General features: G+C 34.0%; 1 protein-coding gene across 4 annotated transcripts; it reads right to left on the bottom strand.

The window, feature by feature from the left end:
* Positions 1–430: 430 nt before the first annotated feature.
* Positions 431–15204, bottom strand: LOC128162765 (rac GTPase-activating protein 1-like). 4 transcript variants are annotated; one of them, XM_052826139.1, is made up of 21 exons: positions 15049–15204; positions 14717–14798; positions 14278–14480; positions 13871–14007; positions 13395–13427; positions 11855–12023; positions 11512–11668; positions 11028–11127; positions 10614–10713; positions 10166–10211; positions 9730–9827; positions 8475–8528; positions 7991–8055; positions 7699–7762; positions 7337–7448; positions 6776–6881; positions 5994–6126; positions 5538–5652; positions 5188–5275; positions 2441–2524; positions 431–1601 (listed from the first exon to the last, which is right to left on the bottom strand). In XM_052826139.1, exons 1-20 carry the CDS (start codon positions 15055–15057, stop codon positions 2452–2454), a joined length of 1944 nt encoding a protein of 647 aa, XP_052682099.1. In that variant the 5' UTR covers positions 15058–15204; the 3' UTR covers positions 431–1601; positions 2441–2451. The 4 variants fall into 4 exon arrangements, with proteins under 4 accessions (XP_052682099.1, XP_052682100.1, XP_052682101.1 ...); XM_052826140.1 differs by lacking the exon at positions 2441–2524; XM_052826141.1 differs by lacking the exon at positions 13395–13427.
* Positions 15205–16045: the final 841 nt, after the last annotated feature.

The raw sequence follows: 16045 nt of genomic DNA, 5'->3' as shown, positions 1-16045 counted from the left end.
TAAAAATTATCAATTTTTATTGTAATTTTATGTCATTAATCAGCGCTGCAGTATTTCCTCCTTAAATTCTCGTACAATATTACTGGACTGTATTTTACAAAAGAACTTAACATTTTATATCTCTTCAGTCCAACTGAATGTTACTTAACATACAAATTGTATATAAAACAACTTGTTTCAAATATTTCCATTTATACCAAGCATGTTTACAAAGTATCAAGTTAAAACAATCGGTAGCTTATTAAAATTAGCTTATTACAATTACAAGTTCTTTTCTAAAACACAGCCCTGAATAGTCCTTCATTTCCTAAACACAGATAAAACATTTCTGTTGGAGGAAATTTTATTCAGTTCACATCTTGACACAACAAAAAATCTAAAAAGCTAAAAAAAAAATTAAAACAATAATGGTAATAGAAAAAAAAAGAAATGTCTTAAAAATATTTTATTTTTTCTGTCTGACAGTACACAAAAACTTCACACAGAAATTAAAATTTGTTTGAAATCTGAAAATTTCTTATAACCATGGTTTTTCATCTCAAGCTTTTAGACTTCAAAAATATTTTTAAAATCATTGATTGCAGTTTTTCTTTTTCTTTTTTTTTTAATTTATTTATAGGGGTACAAGTACATATATGGACAGTTTCAAGAGAAGATAGGAAAGAAGAAAGACAAGACTAAGAATCATGTGACAGCATAAATTTAGTTGTTGTGATTAAGTTTACATTTGACATAAAAAAAAAAGTATGTACAATGTACAAGTATACTAGTATCTTTTAATACATATATGTACTATAAATGGGGTAGGGTGGGGGTTTCAAACTTCCTCTAGCTTAAACTATATATACATATGAATTTACTCTTGCAAATATTTAAAAACTTACTGTGTATTAAAAAAATGGGGAAAGTTGAAATTCATGTAAGAATTTCCTATGACATGATTCTAAAACTACTGCTACTAAAATATGTACACCCAATGAGGGGATAGCCCTCCAGACCCTAGCAGTTCTACATAAAACAAAGGGCATACACTGGAAACTATACAGAAATATATACATGAAATATACATTTATATATCTATATATACATCGTCTGTACCCTAGATAGACTTTAAGTAGGTAAAAAGCCTTGAACACACATGGTGGATACGCAGGAGTAAATATCATATGATATACCGATGATATGATACGTTGTATCATGATGCTTTTCAGTATGGGGTAGATACGTTGAAGAGTAACAATATGTACAACTGTTTTGTTATGGTAGAATGGTAGGGATGACTTAACATAAAACAAATAGAGCTTGTCAAAAAATTATTAGAAGTCGTTAAGCCTTAGTTCTGTAATTTAAAACTTCTTCAAATTTCCATTGAAAGTCAAAATTTTTTGTAGAATTTGTAACTTGGAATACGCCTGGACGTAAGCAACACCAGATGAGTTTTCATTAAACAAGAGAAATGACTTGAAGACATCTAAATGTATCCCGCTGTGCTTGGTGAAGAGAGAATTGACCGATGAATTCGTGGGTGTCTTCAGTTGAGTTTTGGTGAAGAAAAGAAATGGCTGGGCTTCTTGCTGACATGGTTGCTCTTGCTGGAGAACCTAAAACAATAAATTAGCTAAATTTAATGCCAGATATAAAATCTATATCATACATACATGTATTAATGATTGCTATTTAAGATAAACACAGCAAATTTTTTTTTTCATTTAACAGAGTAGAATGTTACTGTTAATTCTAAATCAGAAATAAAATATTGAACAAGAGATGCAAAATAACTTTAAGATCATTATCTTTGATGTCAAATATTTAAACCAATCCAAGATTACTTCACAAACGATCATTAATGTGTTGACCTATCTATAGGTTTTATTAGTGTATAGGATCCGGCCCCAGGGTCATAAAACTTTGAAGAGTTCTTTTTTGATCTAAGTCTTACTTTTGCAAAAGAAATATGTAGTGGAAAAGTGAAACTTAGATCAAAAGTGAGCTCGTCTAAGTTTTATGGCCAAGGGGCCGTTAATACATGTACCTGAAATGAGTTTACACTATGGACTTAGACCTAAAAACTATCAGATGTTTATTTATACCTGTACAAGGTTTTTAATTTGGACACATTGAGATTTAATATATAAAATTTATTTCATTTTTTATTTTATTTATTTTATATAATGTATCAGTTAACTCACTGGATGAGTTCTAGTATTTGTAAAATTTTAATACCAAGTTTAGATCTTGGACTCACTGGTTGCATCCTATGATTACCAAATGTCAATGCCTCAATGAGTTTATATCATCAACTCAGTCACTCACGGAGTTCTAAAATTTGTTGGATTTTTATGCCTGAACTGAATTTGTGCCTTGGACTTGCTCACCAAGTCCTGGAATTTATCACATCAATTATACCTGGTGTCCTGTACAATTTAACAGATGTCAATACCTGTACTGAGTCTAGATCTTGGACTCGCTGACCGAGCGTGGCATGGGAACTAGAGGTGGGAGTAGACGACCTTTCTTGCCCTTACTACAAAAACACCAGAAGTCAGTGACCAAAACTCGGCCAAGGACAACACAACCATTTACCAACAGACACACAGATACAAGTGTTAGCCTACACACAGTCAGTCTCACAGCTGTTGATATAACAGAGTTAGCCTACAGACATATAATCTCGGTTCTGGTTAATAATGGCACTTCCAAACCACAAGCCTTGAATTGTGGATACATAAGGGATAAAGAGAAGGAAAGTAAAAGCTATGCATGAAGGTTTTTATAACTGATTAATAATAGTATGTGCATTACTACCAAACCACAAGCATTGAATGGTGAATACATAGGGATAGCTAGTATCAGTAGTATGAGAGCTTAGTATGATTTGTATATTAACATATTTTCTCAGTTTTCATGCAAAAAATGCAATAAATATATAGCAGCATATTGATCTCCATTTGCATCTTTGCTGAATAATAACATCATGCAGCGCACTGAATTCAAATTAGTTTAGATAGTGTATATTTAAATTTTTATGAATTAAAAAAGTTTTCAGGAGAATTATTGTAAGAGATAAAGATATGGGGAGAGAAAAAGATACATGGGGATGATAGAGAATGACAAATGACATTTTAAATTGATCGCTAAAACCAGCACTATATGCCTTGATAACACTTGATACAGCTGTTTGCTCGATTCTGATGATCATCAACACTGAGAATTGAATTAGTAGGAAGGACACAGAATATAGACACATATCATACGGAGTCAATCTCTCAGTCCCACAGAGCACTGCAGATATCTCAACAACTCTACAGAACAAACCAATACCAACAAGACTTTTCAATTCAGGACCATGCAGCAGAGATTAAGATTGATGCAAGCCAGTTCACCAAGGTGATAAAATCTTGTACAAGTGAAGGGTCTTATTCTGGGCCTGTAAGACTTGTAGTGATCTCTGAATTCTTAATTTTTCATTATGAATATAATGAAATATAGGACAAGATTTCCCAGTCAATAGTCAATATGAGAAGAGAGATATGGGATCTATTACAAGATAGGATATTGCTGTTTCAGCATCAACAACTAGAAAACAAAGCAAAGACAATGCAAAATGGTCAGAAATGCCGTACCTAAATTGTTGGAGATCAAAGAAAAATCAACTTGGAACCAGTATCAACACCTTGAGTTTCAGTGACAACCCAACGAAACAAGATGATTTTGATGTCAGGAAAATATAACCTGTCCTTGATGCCCATGACAACCCTCCTTAACTTCAGCAGCAAACACAGTCACCATCACTTCATTAGAAACTTGATGAAATGTACTTTAAAATGATGATTTGTTATAATAATGAATTTAAAATAGCATTAGTTAATACAATTTTCTAGTAATTTAACACTGATTGATGTAAAATGTCCCAATTTTTTATTTTATCAAGATGTAATTGATATCATTACTTGGATTTTAATATCTATCTGGAAAAATACATGTATTCCTTGTTCACGTACAGAAATGATAAAGGAAATACTTTACTTTTCTACGTTTGGTATTACATGAAAAACATTTTCAATTTTTTTTTTACACTTTTACAATTAGTATAACTGTGGTAATAACAAATATCCTCAAATCAGTGCAAGCATCCGAGTACAGACATATGATATATAATGTGTATATATACATCTATTAATTCTGGCTATCAATATTTATATACATGTACCCGTCCACATATTAATTAGCTGATGCTTAATATAATATAGGTCAAGATGGAGATTATACATAATTAAAGATAGGATTTTTTCCTAACTTCATCAACATCAAACTAAACTTTTTATACTCAATCAACAGAAAAAAATCTCTGCTTTTTTCAAGATTTTTTTAAAGATGTTTTTATCTTCATTTTTCAAATCAAAATTTTAAAATTGTTGTGCGTGTTCAGACCCATCTCTAAACATCTTGGCCTTGTTGTGCATTGCTTCAGTTTATAAGTCCTCTACATAAGGATGCTCAATCAATAATGCATATACAAGTATGTAAATGTACAAGATGAAGACATTTTATTTAACAACGTAAAACAAAGTCTTGGCTCTAGGATCATGAAGCAGTTTTAAACCAAGACAGATTGAATTGCTGCTTCATAAAATTTACATACATTACATATTACAACTGGCCTAAAGGTCAAAATGTTTCTGATAACTGTGTCAAATCATAACATATCAAGATTTTTTTGCAAGTTAAAGTCTAAGACCTTTCAAAATCCTAGAACCTAGTACAAGTCTTGATACACAATCCTGCTTTTCTCATTGATTAACTTTATATTTACAGACAAATATTTTTTTTTAAAAAGCCTTTTTAATAGATATGATGTTACATGTCTGTCAACGAAAACATTTTTATTGGCTAGACCTTACACTTCCAGGCCGTAACACTTAGACAGGCTCGCTTTTTTATTTTTAATTCATTCTCACTTTACCAAAGAATATGTACAGCAGAAAAGTAAGACTGAGTTGAAACTGAGCTCATCAACAAATAATGGCCGAGCAAAATAAAAGTTAGACGAGCTCAATTTTGATTTCATTCTCGTTTTTACCCAAGAAATACACAAAGCCAAAAGTGAGACTGAGTTTAAATTGAGCTCATCTAAGTTTAATAGCCACGGCCCAGAGTCAGGTCCCTGTGTTGAGTGTGTGTACTTACTTGGGGGTGAAGGAACTCTTGCCCCAGGTCTTGCTGCGGAAGTCCTGGGACCCTGGGGTGTGGAGGGGGCCAAGTCTACTGTGGGGCACTGCAATAAATAGATTAGAATTAGATACTGCAACTTTTCATGTAAAAACTAGATACTTTTTCTTTTTACATGACATATTTTTTTCATAACATGTCTTTTTTGTCTTTGAGACATACATGTACTTCTTTGAGGTAATTCTATTTTTAACATTTTGTTGTTGACCAATTTTCAAAGCTAACTAAATTCCATAGCAGCCATTTCATTACATCTCAGCTGTCAGGGGTTTGTGGAGTGTGGCACTATATATATATGAGATACTTACTAGCACCGTCCGGGGTCTGCGGGGTGTTGTACTGGTTGGGGTATATGTTCTCCTCGTCCACATTCAGATAGGACTCCCAGTAATCCACTGGGATCTCGAACATCTTCTCCATCACCTGACAACACAGAAAGCATCCAGTGTGTGAGAATTCATCACAGTAATAGCACAGAGGCCATGGTAAAACATTTAATCACAGAAAAACTCAGAGAGAGGATGAGCTGAGCATCTTCCACGATACTTAAACTTTTGTAAGTCAAGATAACTTGCCTGACAATTTCGTTGTTTTATTTTTTAAATAATTCTTGATTTTTCTCCATCTTAGTATACAAAATTGAACTTGATAAAAGATCAATGATGTAGGAAATAAAAATTCAGTTTTCAATTTTATCTTAAATTCACTAATCAATAAAAATCTCACTGCAATAAAAATAAGTTGAATATGCTATCACAACATACCATGGCCTGGTACTTGGTTTCGTTGATCATCTGTAGAGGTTCGGGGTCAGCGACAGAGTACCCGATGATGGTCGGGCCAAACACTTTGGCCAGGTTGGTCAGGGGCATCTTACAGTCTGGGATATCTCCAACTCTGTACAAAAATAGATCAGTAATGAATTTATATCAGAAACCCCAAACTCTGTACAAAACAGTAAAACTTGGGTGGGATTTGTTACCTGACTAAATGGAGTATGAGGAAGGCCAAGGTGTCAAAGGAGGGAGTGGGGCGTATTGTGGGAGGGGTTGTTACCCAAGTAGATGCAGAGTGAGGAAGGCCACAGTGGTGTGTGCGGTTGGGTAGAGGTAGGGGCTGGTTGGGGTGGCAGTAAAGGGGTGTAGGGTTAGAGGGTGTGGGAGTTGTTTGTTTCCTGAGTTGATACAGGTTGGGGAAGGTCAGGGTGATGAGTGGGGTGGAGGTAGGGTAGGGGGTGATGAGTGGGGTGGAGGTAGGGTAGGGGGTGATGAGTGGGGTGGAGGTAGGGTAGGGGGTGATGAGTGGGGTGGGGGTAGGGTAGGGGGTGTGGAAGGGGTGGGTTAGGGGTTTTTGGGTTAGAGGTATGGTTAGGGTGTGGGTAGAGGGGGGTGGGAGGGGTTTGTTACCCGAGTAGATGGAGGATGAGGAAGGCCAGGGTGTTGAGTGGGGTGGGGGTAGGGTAGGGGGTGTGGAAGGGGTGGGTTAGGGGTTATTGGGTTAGAATTTTGGTTAGGGTGTGGGTAGAGGGTGTGGGAGGGTTTGTTACCTGAGGAGATGGAGGATGAGGAAGGCCAGGGTGTCCTTGTTGGCCTGGGGGAGCTGACTGATGGCCTGGTACATCTCTGACAGACCCAGTGCACGGTCCCTGTTCTCTGTAACACACAGAAATACACCACTCAAACAAAAGTCATGTAACATAGCCTGGAGGTCTGGAACATGTCTGACAGATCCAGGCCAGAATTCACGTTCTCTGATGAAACAAAGAAACATTCAGTGAGAAAACACACAGAAACATTGAGACAAACACAAGTCCTGTAACACACAGACCCAAAGAATGACCCTGGTCTCTGTAACACACAGAATCAGAAATTGCGTGACCCACGTCTAAAAACTTCACAAGTCATACACATTATGATAAAGAATCAAACATAAGTCATGTTACACAAAGAATCAATACAAGTCATCCTCATCTCAAAATACACTCTAAATATGGTTGCTTTAAACAGAGTATCCAAGTGTTGCTTTTTGATTGAAATGATCAAAGAGCCTTTAGTTTACATGTATCATTATTGCTCAGAAAAAGACCCAGAAGTTGTGTTATTTTTACCTGCGGCTCCTACAAAGTCCCTCCACAGTCCGAAGGTGACCAGTGGCTCCTTCAGCCCCCGCAGGAAGTCCTTCAGACAGCCGCACACCACGTGAATGTCGTCTATGTGGGACTACAATGTTAAAATGTCACATGCATTGATTTTTCTTTCTGATAAAAATTCTATCTTTCATATAACACGTTGAACATGATGTAAAGAAATATTATGAAATATATGGTATAACTTATTAAAGCATGTTATAATCCAGTTCTGATCTTGCCTAATGAGTAAATGATATCTCTTTGAAATAGCTTCTTGCTTTAGTATTCCATAATTAAAAAGACTGCATTACAAAGCAAATTCTGAAGCTAAAGTCACTTACCAAATTTGGCACTCCTTTCCCTTTCATAAATTCCTTCTTTAATTCTTTGACTTGTGAATCAGCACTAGAAAAAGAAAAGAAAATAAGGTGAAGGTTAATGAATCTTTTCTTTTGAGAAAAGATAGTTACAGGAAACTCATGGAATCACTTCTATTTTGTACTTAGTCCAAAAAAAACCAAACATATCAGCCCAAAGCAAGTTCTTGGACATGTAAATTCATGAATTAGTACTATCTTAAGAATTCCACAGATGATTCATTCTAGATTTTGATTTTCGACGTATGATACATACCCTGGAACTCTGTAAATGCCCACTTCATTCAATCCCCTGGCCTCCACTTCATTAACACAGTGCACCTGTCAATTAAAACTCATATTTCAAATATTCTTTCAAATTAAGAGGGCTCAATGGCGGTGGCTATTTATAGACTGTATTGATCTCCTATAGAAAAGAGCTCTTTTGTGAAAATTTAGGGAAATACCAAAATTTTTAGAGTTAAATATATGGATTTTTTCTTTACTAAATAATACTTTGTAGCTAAACAAATCGTGCCCTAGAATTTTAGGAAAATCTGATGGTTTATTTGTTGATCAATCCAGCATCCTTATAGTAACTTTAAACAAATTTCAAACACAATTTTCACAGAAGTCATCTTTTCATATGAACACAACGACAGATTTTAGCTTCTTAAACACAAGTTTCATTTGTTTTATATGAATGCAATGTGCAAATTGCATTTTTTTTTTTAAATAAAAATTTTTTTTCTTGAACTTACCACAATGGCAGGTATCATGGGCCTTTCTAGGGGAGCAAAATCACTCATGACCCCCTGAAAAAAGGATATATTTACTTTTATTAAACATGTATATCCTAACTTAATGACAGATTCATTTTGTTTTTAAAACTCATTGTTTCTTTCTTTCTTTTTTTTGGTTTCCATTGATAGAATCCTTTAAATACCGTATTTCACGGAATTTAGGTCGATACGGTTTATTGGGCGAAGGAGGCCGTTTTTAGCCATAAAATAAAAAAAAGTATAAATAGGTCGACTTCGAAGAATTGGTCGAAAAATTACCGCTAGTTCTAATGAATAAATGGTTTAAACCAATAACGTTATCATATAGTAGCCTTTAATCTTAATTCACAGTTTTAAACAAAAGGGAAATAAAATGTATTTCTTGAAAACATCGTAAGAAAATGTCTGAAATTGCGTCAAAATTTTCAAACCAAATAATTCAGTACGGCCGGTTTTAATTTAAGATCGTTTTTTATTACTTGCCTGCCATGTGTACAAACTGGTGTTAACCGGGGGATAGTTACCTAGCCTGGAGGCATGACTACGGTAGCACATGCCACCCTGTGTCTCTATGTGACTTTTTACTGTGTATATACACACGAGTCAACCTCTGATCTTATTGAAGCCTGCAGGCATGAGTAGCACGTGCCGAGAGTTCAACTGTGTATAAATAAAGTCAGCGCTACCCAGACTGATTTCAGAGACACCTGGCTAAAATTTCATCGAAAGTTTTATGTTGAATATACAGAAAAAGACTTGTTCATGTATTCTATTATGAAAACAATTTTTTTTTTTTTTTATTTCTACCCGACGATATTTCCCCCCGTAATTACCCTTTGTACGGTTCTCATTTTACTTTTACCGCGCGAAATCGATTTCCTGTTTATCGTAAGCACACGATCAAAATGCATGACAGCATTTAATGATTCAGTCAGTGATCTAAGTAAGAAATGTAAGAAGAAATAAATCTATTTACATTTAATTTTGTTTAAATGATAAATTACTACAGTATATTGATTAAAATCCATACGATTTTTACACAGAAATTCAAGCAGTATTACAGTAAACACTCATGATTTTATTGGAGAGTTGCATAAATTTTTGCAAAATTCCAACCAAAAAAAAAAACATAAATTGGGCGAAGCGATGAATAGGGCGAATTCCACATGTCAGGGGAAAAAAGTATCGACCTAAATTCCGTGAAATACGGTATATATTTCTGTGATATACTGACCCCCACAAGCTTGTTTCCTCCAGGTGTGCCTGGGGCCAAAGGTATACAAGGCAAGGGGAGGTTATCCTTGCAGTCAGGGTGACAGGTGGACCGACAGTCTACAGAAAAATAAACAGCTCTCAAACGCATTCTTATTGCACATTGACTGTTTACCTGTACACGTAGCACAAAGCCATCTTATATGTTCCTATTAGGAAATAGTCAGTGTTACTTTATTGCTTTGAAATTTTGAACACTTCCACATAGATATGCATTTTCAACTTCGAGCCTACTTCAATTAAGGCAATGCTTTAATACAGATCTACACACACTTGGTAATTTTTTGTTAAGTTAATTATAAACAAATGATCATGTGTACGAGTGTATTAATTTTGTAAATTATTCATAAACAAATTTGAACCTTCTTATCATCCTCTTAACCTATTGAATTTCTTACCTTTGCATTTCATGGCCAGCTTACCAAACCGGATTCTCTTTCCACACTGTAAAACAAACCAACAAAGGATTAAGTTATCTATGTATACCCGATAGATTCAAGTCATCAATTCCTACAGTACATAATACAGTTTGTAGAAAAAAGCTAATGATTTTTGCAGAACTAGATCATGTAATTTCACACACTACAACAAGTTGTTTGTATCACAAGTGTTTTGGGAGATAGAAAGCATAAAAATCAACAGGTACACAATAACTTACAAATATAAAAACTACCCACAGATTGAACAAGTACACAAAGTACTTACAGGTACTCAAAGTACTTAAAGGGATACAAAGTACTTACAGGCTAATACAGGATAAAATGTACCCATAGACTTAACAGGTTCATAATGTCCTTGAAGGTATAAAACGTACCTATAGACATAGTACAATTACAAAGTACTCACTGGTACACAGTTCTCTGGTTTGATGACTGTTTTTGACATGAAAACATGGACCCTGTTCAACCCTTTGCTGGCTGAGTGGGCCTTGCGTAAAACTGGTGTTCTGTACAATGAAAACAAGATTTAACATGGTTAATTTTTTTTACTCTTGACTGATTTAAGATTTTAAAAGTATTTTAAAAAGACAATCATCAATTAGATGGAAAATTACAGCATTAAGTAGCTGCAATAAAGTAGCCCTCTTCAATTGTTTTTTATTTAAATTTTGGGGGAGAAAAATTGGGATATGGAAATTTTATTGCAGCTGGGAATTAGGTAACTTTGAAACAAAAACCTTTCTGTCAATCGAGAATGAGTTAGATATGAGAAAACTTCTTTAAGACATGAATATATGTACATGCATTAGTGAACACATACTCTGAGGGAGTGGTTTTAAGGATCCCGCGGGATTTTCTTCGCTTGTTGTTATTGTTACGGGGAGTCCCATAATATGAATCCTCCGACTCAGGTTCACTGTCTGAAAAAAAAAACACAGTCAGATAAAAAACATATTGAAAACTTCACCCATTCAATTTCTATACCTTGAGAGTAAACTGGGTTGTACTGAACAATTCTGACCTGTTTTTCATAAAGAACTTACGACAAAGTTGGGGTTTATATTAAATTTCATGGGCAAAATTTTTAAACATATCTACTTCAATGGATTTCATTCCCAATCAGTATATTAAATGATACAAAGTGAAACATTTGCTAACTCATGAATATTTGGAGTTTCTACAAATGTTTGCAAGTGCCTCTGTAAAACCCAACCCTGAATGAAAATCTGAAAGTTTATTTTTAACATGAACAGACTTCTAACTTGTAACTTAAATTATTGGAAGAATTTGTTTTTTTTGCATACCTGCATCTCTGCATGGTGCTGGCATGTGTTTGTCCAGGGCTGGCTCACTGAAGCTCTTATTTAGAGTCTTGACGGTCTTGACTTCTGTTTCCGCGGCAACAGGTGCCCCGTCTGCTCCAATAGTCACCGTTGTCGTGGTGATGATGGAGTTATCTCTCTAGCAAACAAGGAAATCTTCCACATCAACACAATATATACATGCACAAGTATTTCACAACTAAATTTCTCTACAAAAAAACTAAAATCTTGAACATCTTACTCTAAATATGACCAAATTCTTATTAGTTTGATTCATTCTTAGTTCAATGTATAGAAGTAAAGTAGATCTTAAGAATTTACTTACTTCATCTCCGCTTTTCCTTTTCTTAGGAAGCTCTTCTTCCATAGGAGGGGCAGAAGGTCTCTTGATTTTCCTGCCGTTTCTGAGGTATGTTGTATGGAGGTCGTCTTCCGTTTTGTCGTATTCATCGTCTGACAACATGGAATGGGCCGACTCGTTGATTGTCCGTAATCTGTAACAACCAATCAAGTCTAGTGAATCATCAGAACTATCATCATAAATAGACAAAATTAACTCTTAAACTCATTCACACATTTTTGAAATATTCAAAGAATGAATAAACAGTAGACTTGATAATGGCCCTTTTTGGCCTTTAGTGATCTAATTGAACCATGAAATCCACATTTCCACAATTTTGAACCATTTAATTCGAAGTATACATTCAGTTCATAAAAATCCCTATTCAACCATTTGTCGCTTTTATTTTAATTTATGCTCATGAAATATCAATTGTCACTGCTAGATCTACACTCATGTTCTAGTAATCCTGTTTATTAGAAACTACAAACAAATGTACTTGATCACCAAATTATAAACATGCATTTACAAAGGCACTAAAAAGCACACATTTTGAAATAAAATTATGTTTCAGGCTTTTTGCTCATACAACATGTACAAAGTCAATATTTCAAAAGTGACAGACAAGACACTGAAGACAGATCATACTTTAAATAAACTCGATAGAAATGAATCATTACTGTTGCATGAACAGCTAATATGATTTATACATGCTAAGCCTCACAGTGTCTAAACATCTTCACAGCAATCAGAAATCATGAAATCTTCTCATCTCTCTAGCTGTTCATATCAAAACATTCCACAGAAAAATGCAATTGAAAGACTGTGTATTCACTCATAAACTTTGAAATGTTTATTACTACCGGTACATGTGCATGCTCTTAATGGAAAGTTTTTTTACAGGCATTATCAATTGATATGAAGTTCAAAATATTCATACATTTTTAAAACTGGTAGTGAACTAAATAATTATCACATCCATTTAGTGATATATCACTGATAAATGATAATAGCACTCTTATATACAAAATATAATCGTTATGTAGAGCATAATACTGTAAATTCCTTATTAAATGCGACAAATAAATATCAAGAAGCATTTCACGCTGATTTAAAAATCTCGATTTTATTTTTCAGACAAATTTGAGCTATATGAGATTATAGCAAAAAATAGGTGCTTGCGATTTTATATTCTATTGATTTTATGCCAAACAGCAGAATTGCGAAATTAAGTACTATCATAAATATAAGGAATTCACAATATATCTCAAATCTAAAGAAACCATCATTTACATTCTACATTATCATCTTATACCAAGTGCTAAAATAAATCATTCAAAAGCTGTTGTTTGTAAAATGACATCATCACAATATTGCTTATAATATCAAAGGTATGGCATTAGAATTGTAAATTTCAAAGCAATCAGGGTGAAGCAGAATCACAATGCAAAGAATTGCTATCAATTTATATGCAATTATCATGTTTTTTTTGTTTTTGAACACATGCCTATAATACACCTTCTACCTTTTCCTCTCCTGGTGAGATACTTCTGACTTCCTAGATGAAGTACACATCTCAATATCATTCATAATATTTGACATGTTCTTTTGCTTATTTCTGTTTATAAGCTTTAGCCATTAGTTTTTAAATCATTTACTGTTCAGGTCAGAATGTAGAATTTATTTCAGCATTACTAAGTTCAAATAATTTCACTTTTAAATCATCATATTTTGTTGTAAAACACTCATTTTCTAGAACAGATGAAATCATACAATTGATCAGACCTAGCCTTAACCACGATTATAAAAAAATTACAAATTACAATTCAGTTATCAACTAAATACTCTTATTTAAAGATGAGTGCACAAGTTTTAGGAATGCTGGTGTGATGGGGTCTGGTAAATTTAACTAAGTTGACTTTTTGTATAAAAAAACAAAAAAACAAAAAAAACAAAAAAAAACTCTAAGACTGGCGAGTCTATGATTGATCTGATTTTTACCTTTTGGATGGAGATCCTTCTAGGTGTGATCTGTGAGTCGTGCTCAGCATGAACAGCCTCTCTCTCTCCTGCTCGTTGAGTGTGTTTCTACCGTTGCGGTCATTTAAAAGCTCCCTGATGAGCCCTATCTGTCGCTCCTAAAATCCAACAAGAATAAATGACAAAATCAGACTTTCTAAGAACAACAACTGATTTTTGAGAGATTGAATATTCATTATTACTTATTTATTACATTCAAGTATCTCACTTCTGAGCAGTTTAATTTGAATTAGCTTTCAAGCATGAGTCAACAAAAATAGGTAATGGGAGCTTATTTTTTAATAACACTGACTTCTAATTTGAGCTTTACATTTATAGTAAGGGGTGTATTCCACAAAAACATATTAATCACTTTCTGGTGTTGGTACCTGTTCGTCTCTTTCATGCTCAAGGAATTGCCGTTTTTCAAGTTCTTCTTCTATCTGACCTCGAGCATGTTTAAGTTTTAAATTAAGTCCACTGTTTTCGGCTTCCAAGCGACGAATCCTCTCTTGTAAGGCATCTACCTCTACCTCCAAACTGTGCCATTTTATTCGACATTGTTCCTGGTTCTGAACAAATCTTCGGAATTCTACCCAATAAATGACAATTGCTATGAGAATTTTTCCACTAGATAATGTCAATGCTTTGAGATTTAAAAGCTTTAATGCCTTTATCCTGCTTGGATATCAGATAATAAATAATAATTTATGAGTAATGAGTGTTCTTTTATTCACAAATTAAGAAAAAGATGATGTTTTGTCCATATATACGAATATAAATTAGTAATCATAGGCCTTTGTAACTGAGAAATTTAGATCTTTAAACCTGCTTCATCTCCTGCTTTTAGAACCCTTGATTTTCTCATAATGTCATCATAACTCGCCAAGAGTGACAATTTTCCTTCCATCTGCAAGTGATAACAATAAAAAATATAACCCGTATAACTTACTATTACACAGTCACGTGTCCTAATAAGATCAAAGCTTATAAAATTATTGAAAAATGATCATAACTAATTTACTCAATGAAATAAAGGAACAGGTTGCAAATAATGAAATTTCAGCCTGTTTAAAAATTCGCATTAATCTGCAAGGAAAAAAAGGAATAAAAGCATAACGCATTAACATACAAAATCTTAACAAAAATAAGTGAACTACCTTCGGCATGTTTGTGTAGTCCTTGTTGAAATGTTACAATATCGTCGATAAACTACTTTGGCATTCTCTATTTTGTTTTCACTCTACACGACACCCCCGCTAGTTTTTGAATGGCACCCAATCAAATTCCGACTTCACTCGGTACACCTCGGACGATTCCGTATTGTTCATAAGATGGTATACGAATCGGCCGAGATGTGCCGAGTGATTCCGACTTTCAGTGTCGCCATCTATCGGTTAGAAATATTAGTTATCTTGTACTTCGTTTTAGTAAGGCATAATGTTTTCTGGTCCTATTTAACTTAATAGGCCGTTGAATTGAATTTAAAACTGTGAACACATTTTCAAAATAACATATGAGCTTTTGGAATAACATGCATAAACAATATATGTCTCATATAATATTAGAGAATTACATCACTGTTGATTACAACTTGAAACTCGCGATATGTATTTGAACAATTCAAACATTGAAAATTTTGAAAGATCCTTTCAATTTTTAAGACTTTTATTTTTTTTATATAATCAATTTGTAGGGATCATCAAAATATATAAAATTGAATTTGAAAAGAAATTAAAATGGGGTGATGTGTACGACAGCTACAAAATTTTCCATTCCACTTCATTCAACTTTAAATTCTTTTAACATTTATTTTTATATTAACTTTTAATGTGAATATTTTGCTTATAATATTTTAAAAGCGGAGAACCAATTAGTTCAAATTCAACGTGATCTTGAATTTAAAAATGGAGGACACCCCATGATCTCCCGCCGCGCATGAAAACAGAATCAGATCTGGTCAGGTGATGAATTGTGTAACGATGTGTCTTGATTAACACAGAGAATCTAATAATCAAGAGGATACTCTAATTAAAATAAACGAGCTCCCAGTCGTCGGAAATCCACGCGGTTGATTTCACGCTTCGTTCGTTAATATCTCCATTACATCGTAATTAATCAGCTTTGAGTTTCCAAAGATGTGAGTTCCCCAACTGT

Source organism: Crassostrea angulata, chromosome 9, assembly GCF_025612915.1.
Source record: "Crassostrea angulata isolate pt1a10 chromosome 9, ASM2561291v2, whole genome shotgun sequence".
NCBI lineage: Eukaryota > Metazoa > Mollusca > Bivalvia > Ostreida > Ostreidae > Magallana > Magallana angulata.
The sequence above is the reverse complement of the archived record's forward strand: the minus strand, read 5'-3'. Positions and strand labels throughout refer to the sequence as shown.

Excerpts from the sequence above, each read along its gene's own strand:
- LOC128162765 (XM_052826139.1), bottom strand. Across the intron at positions 14,481-14,716 it reads AAAAGCAGGAGATGAAGCAG|AATTCCGAAGATTTGTTCAG; the intron begins GTTTAAAGATCT and ends TTTATTGGGTAG. Across the intron at positions 10,212-10,613 it reads AACCAGAGAACTGTGTACCA|TGTGGAAAGAGAATCCGGTT; the intron begins GTGAGTACTTTG and ends TTTGTTTTACAG.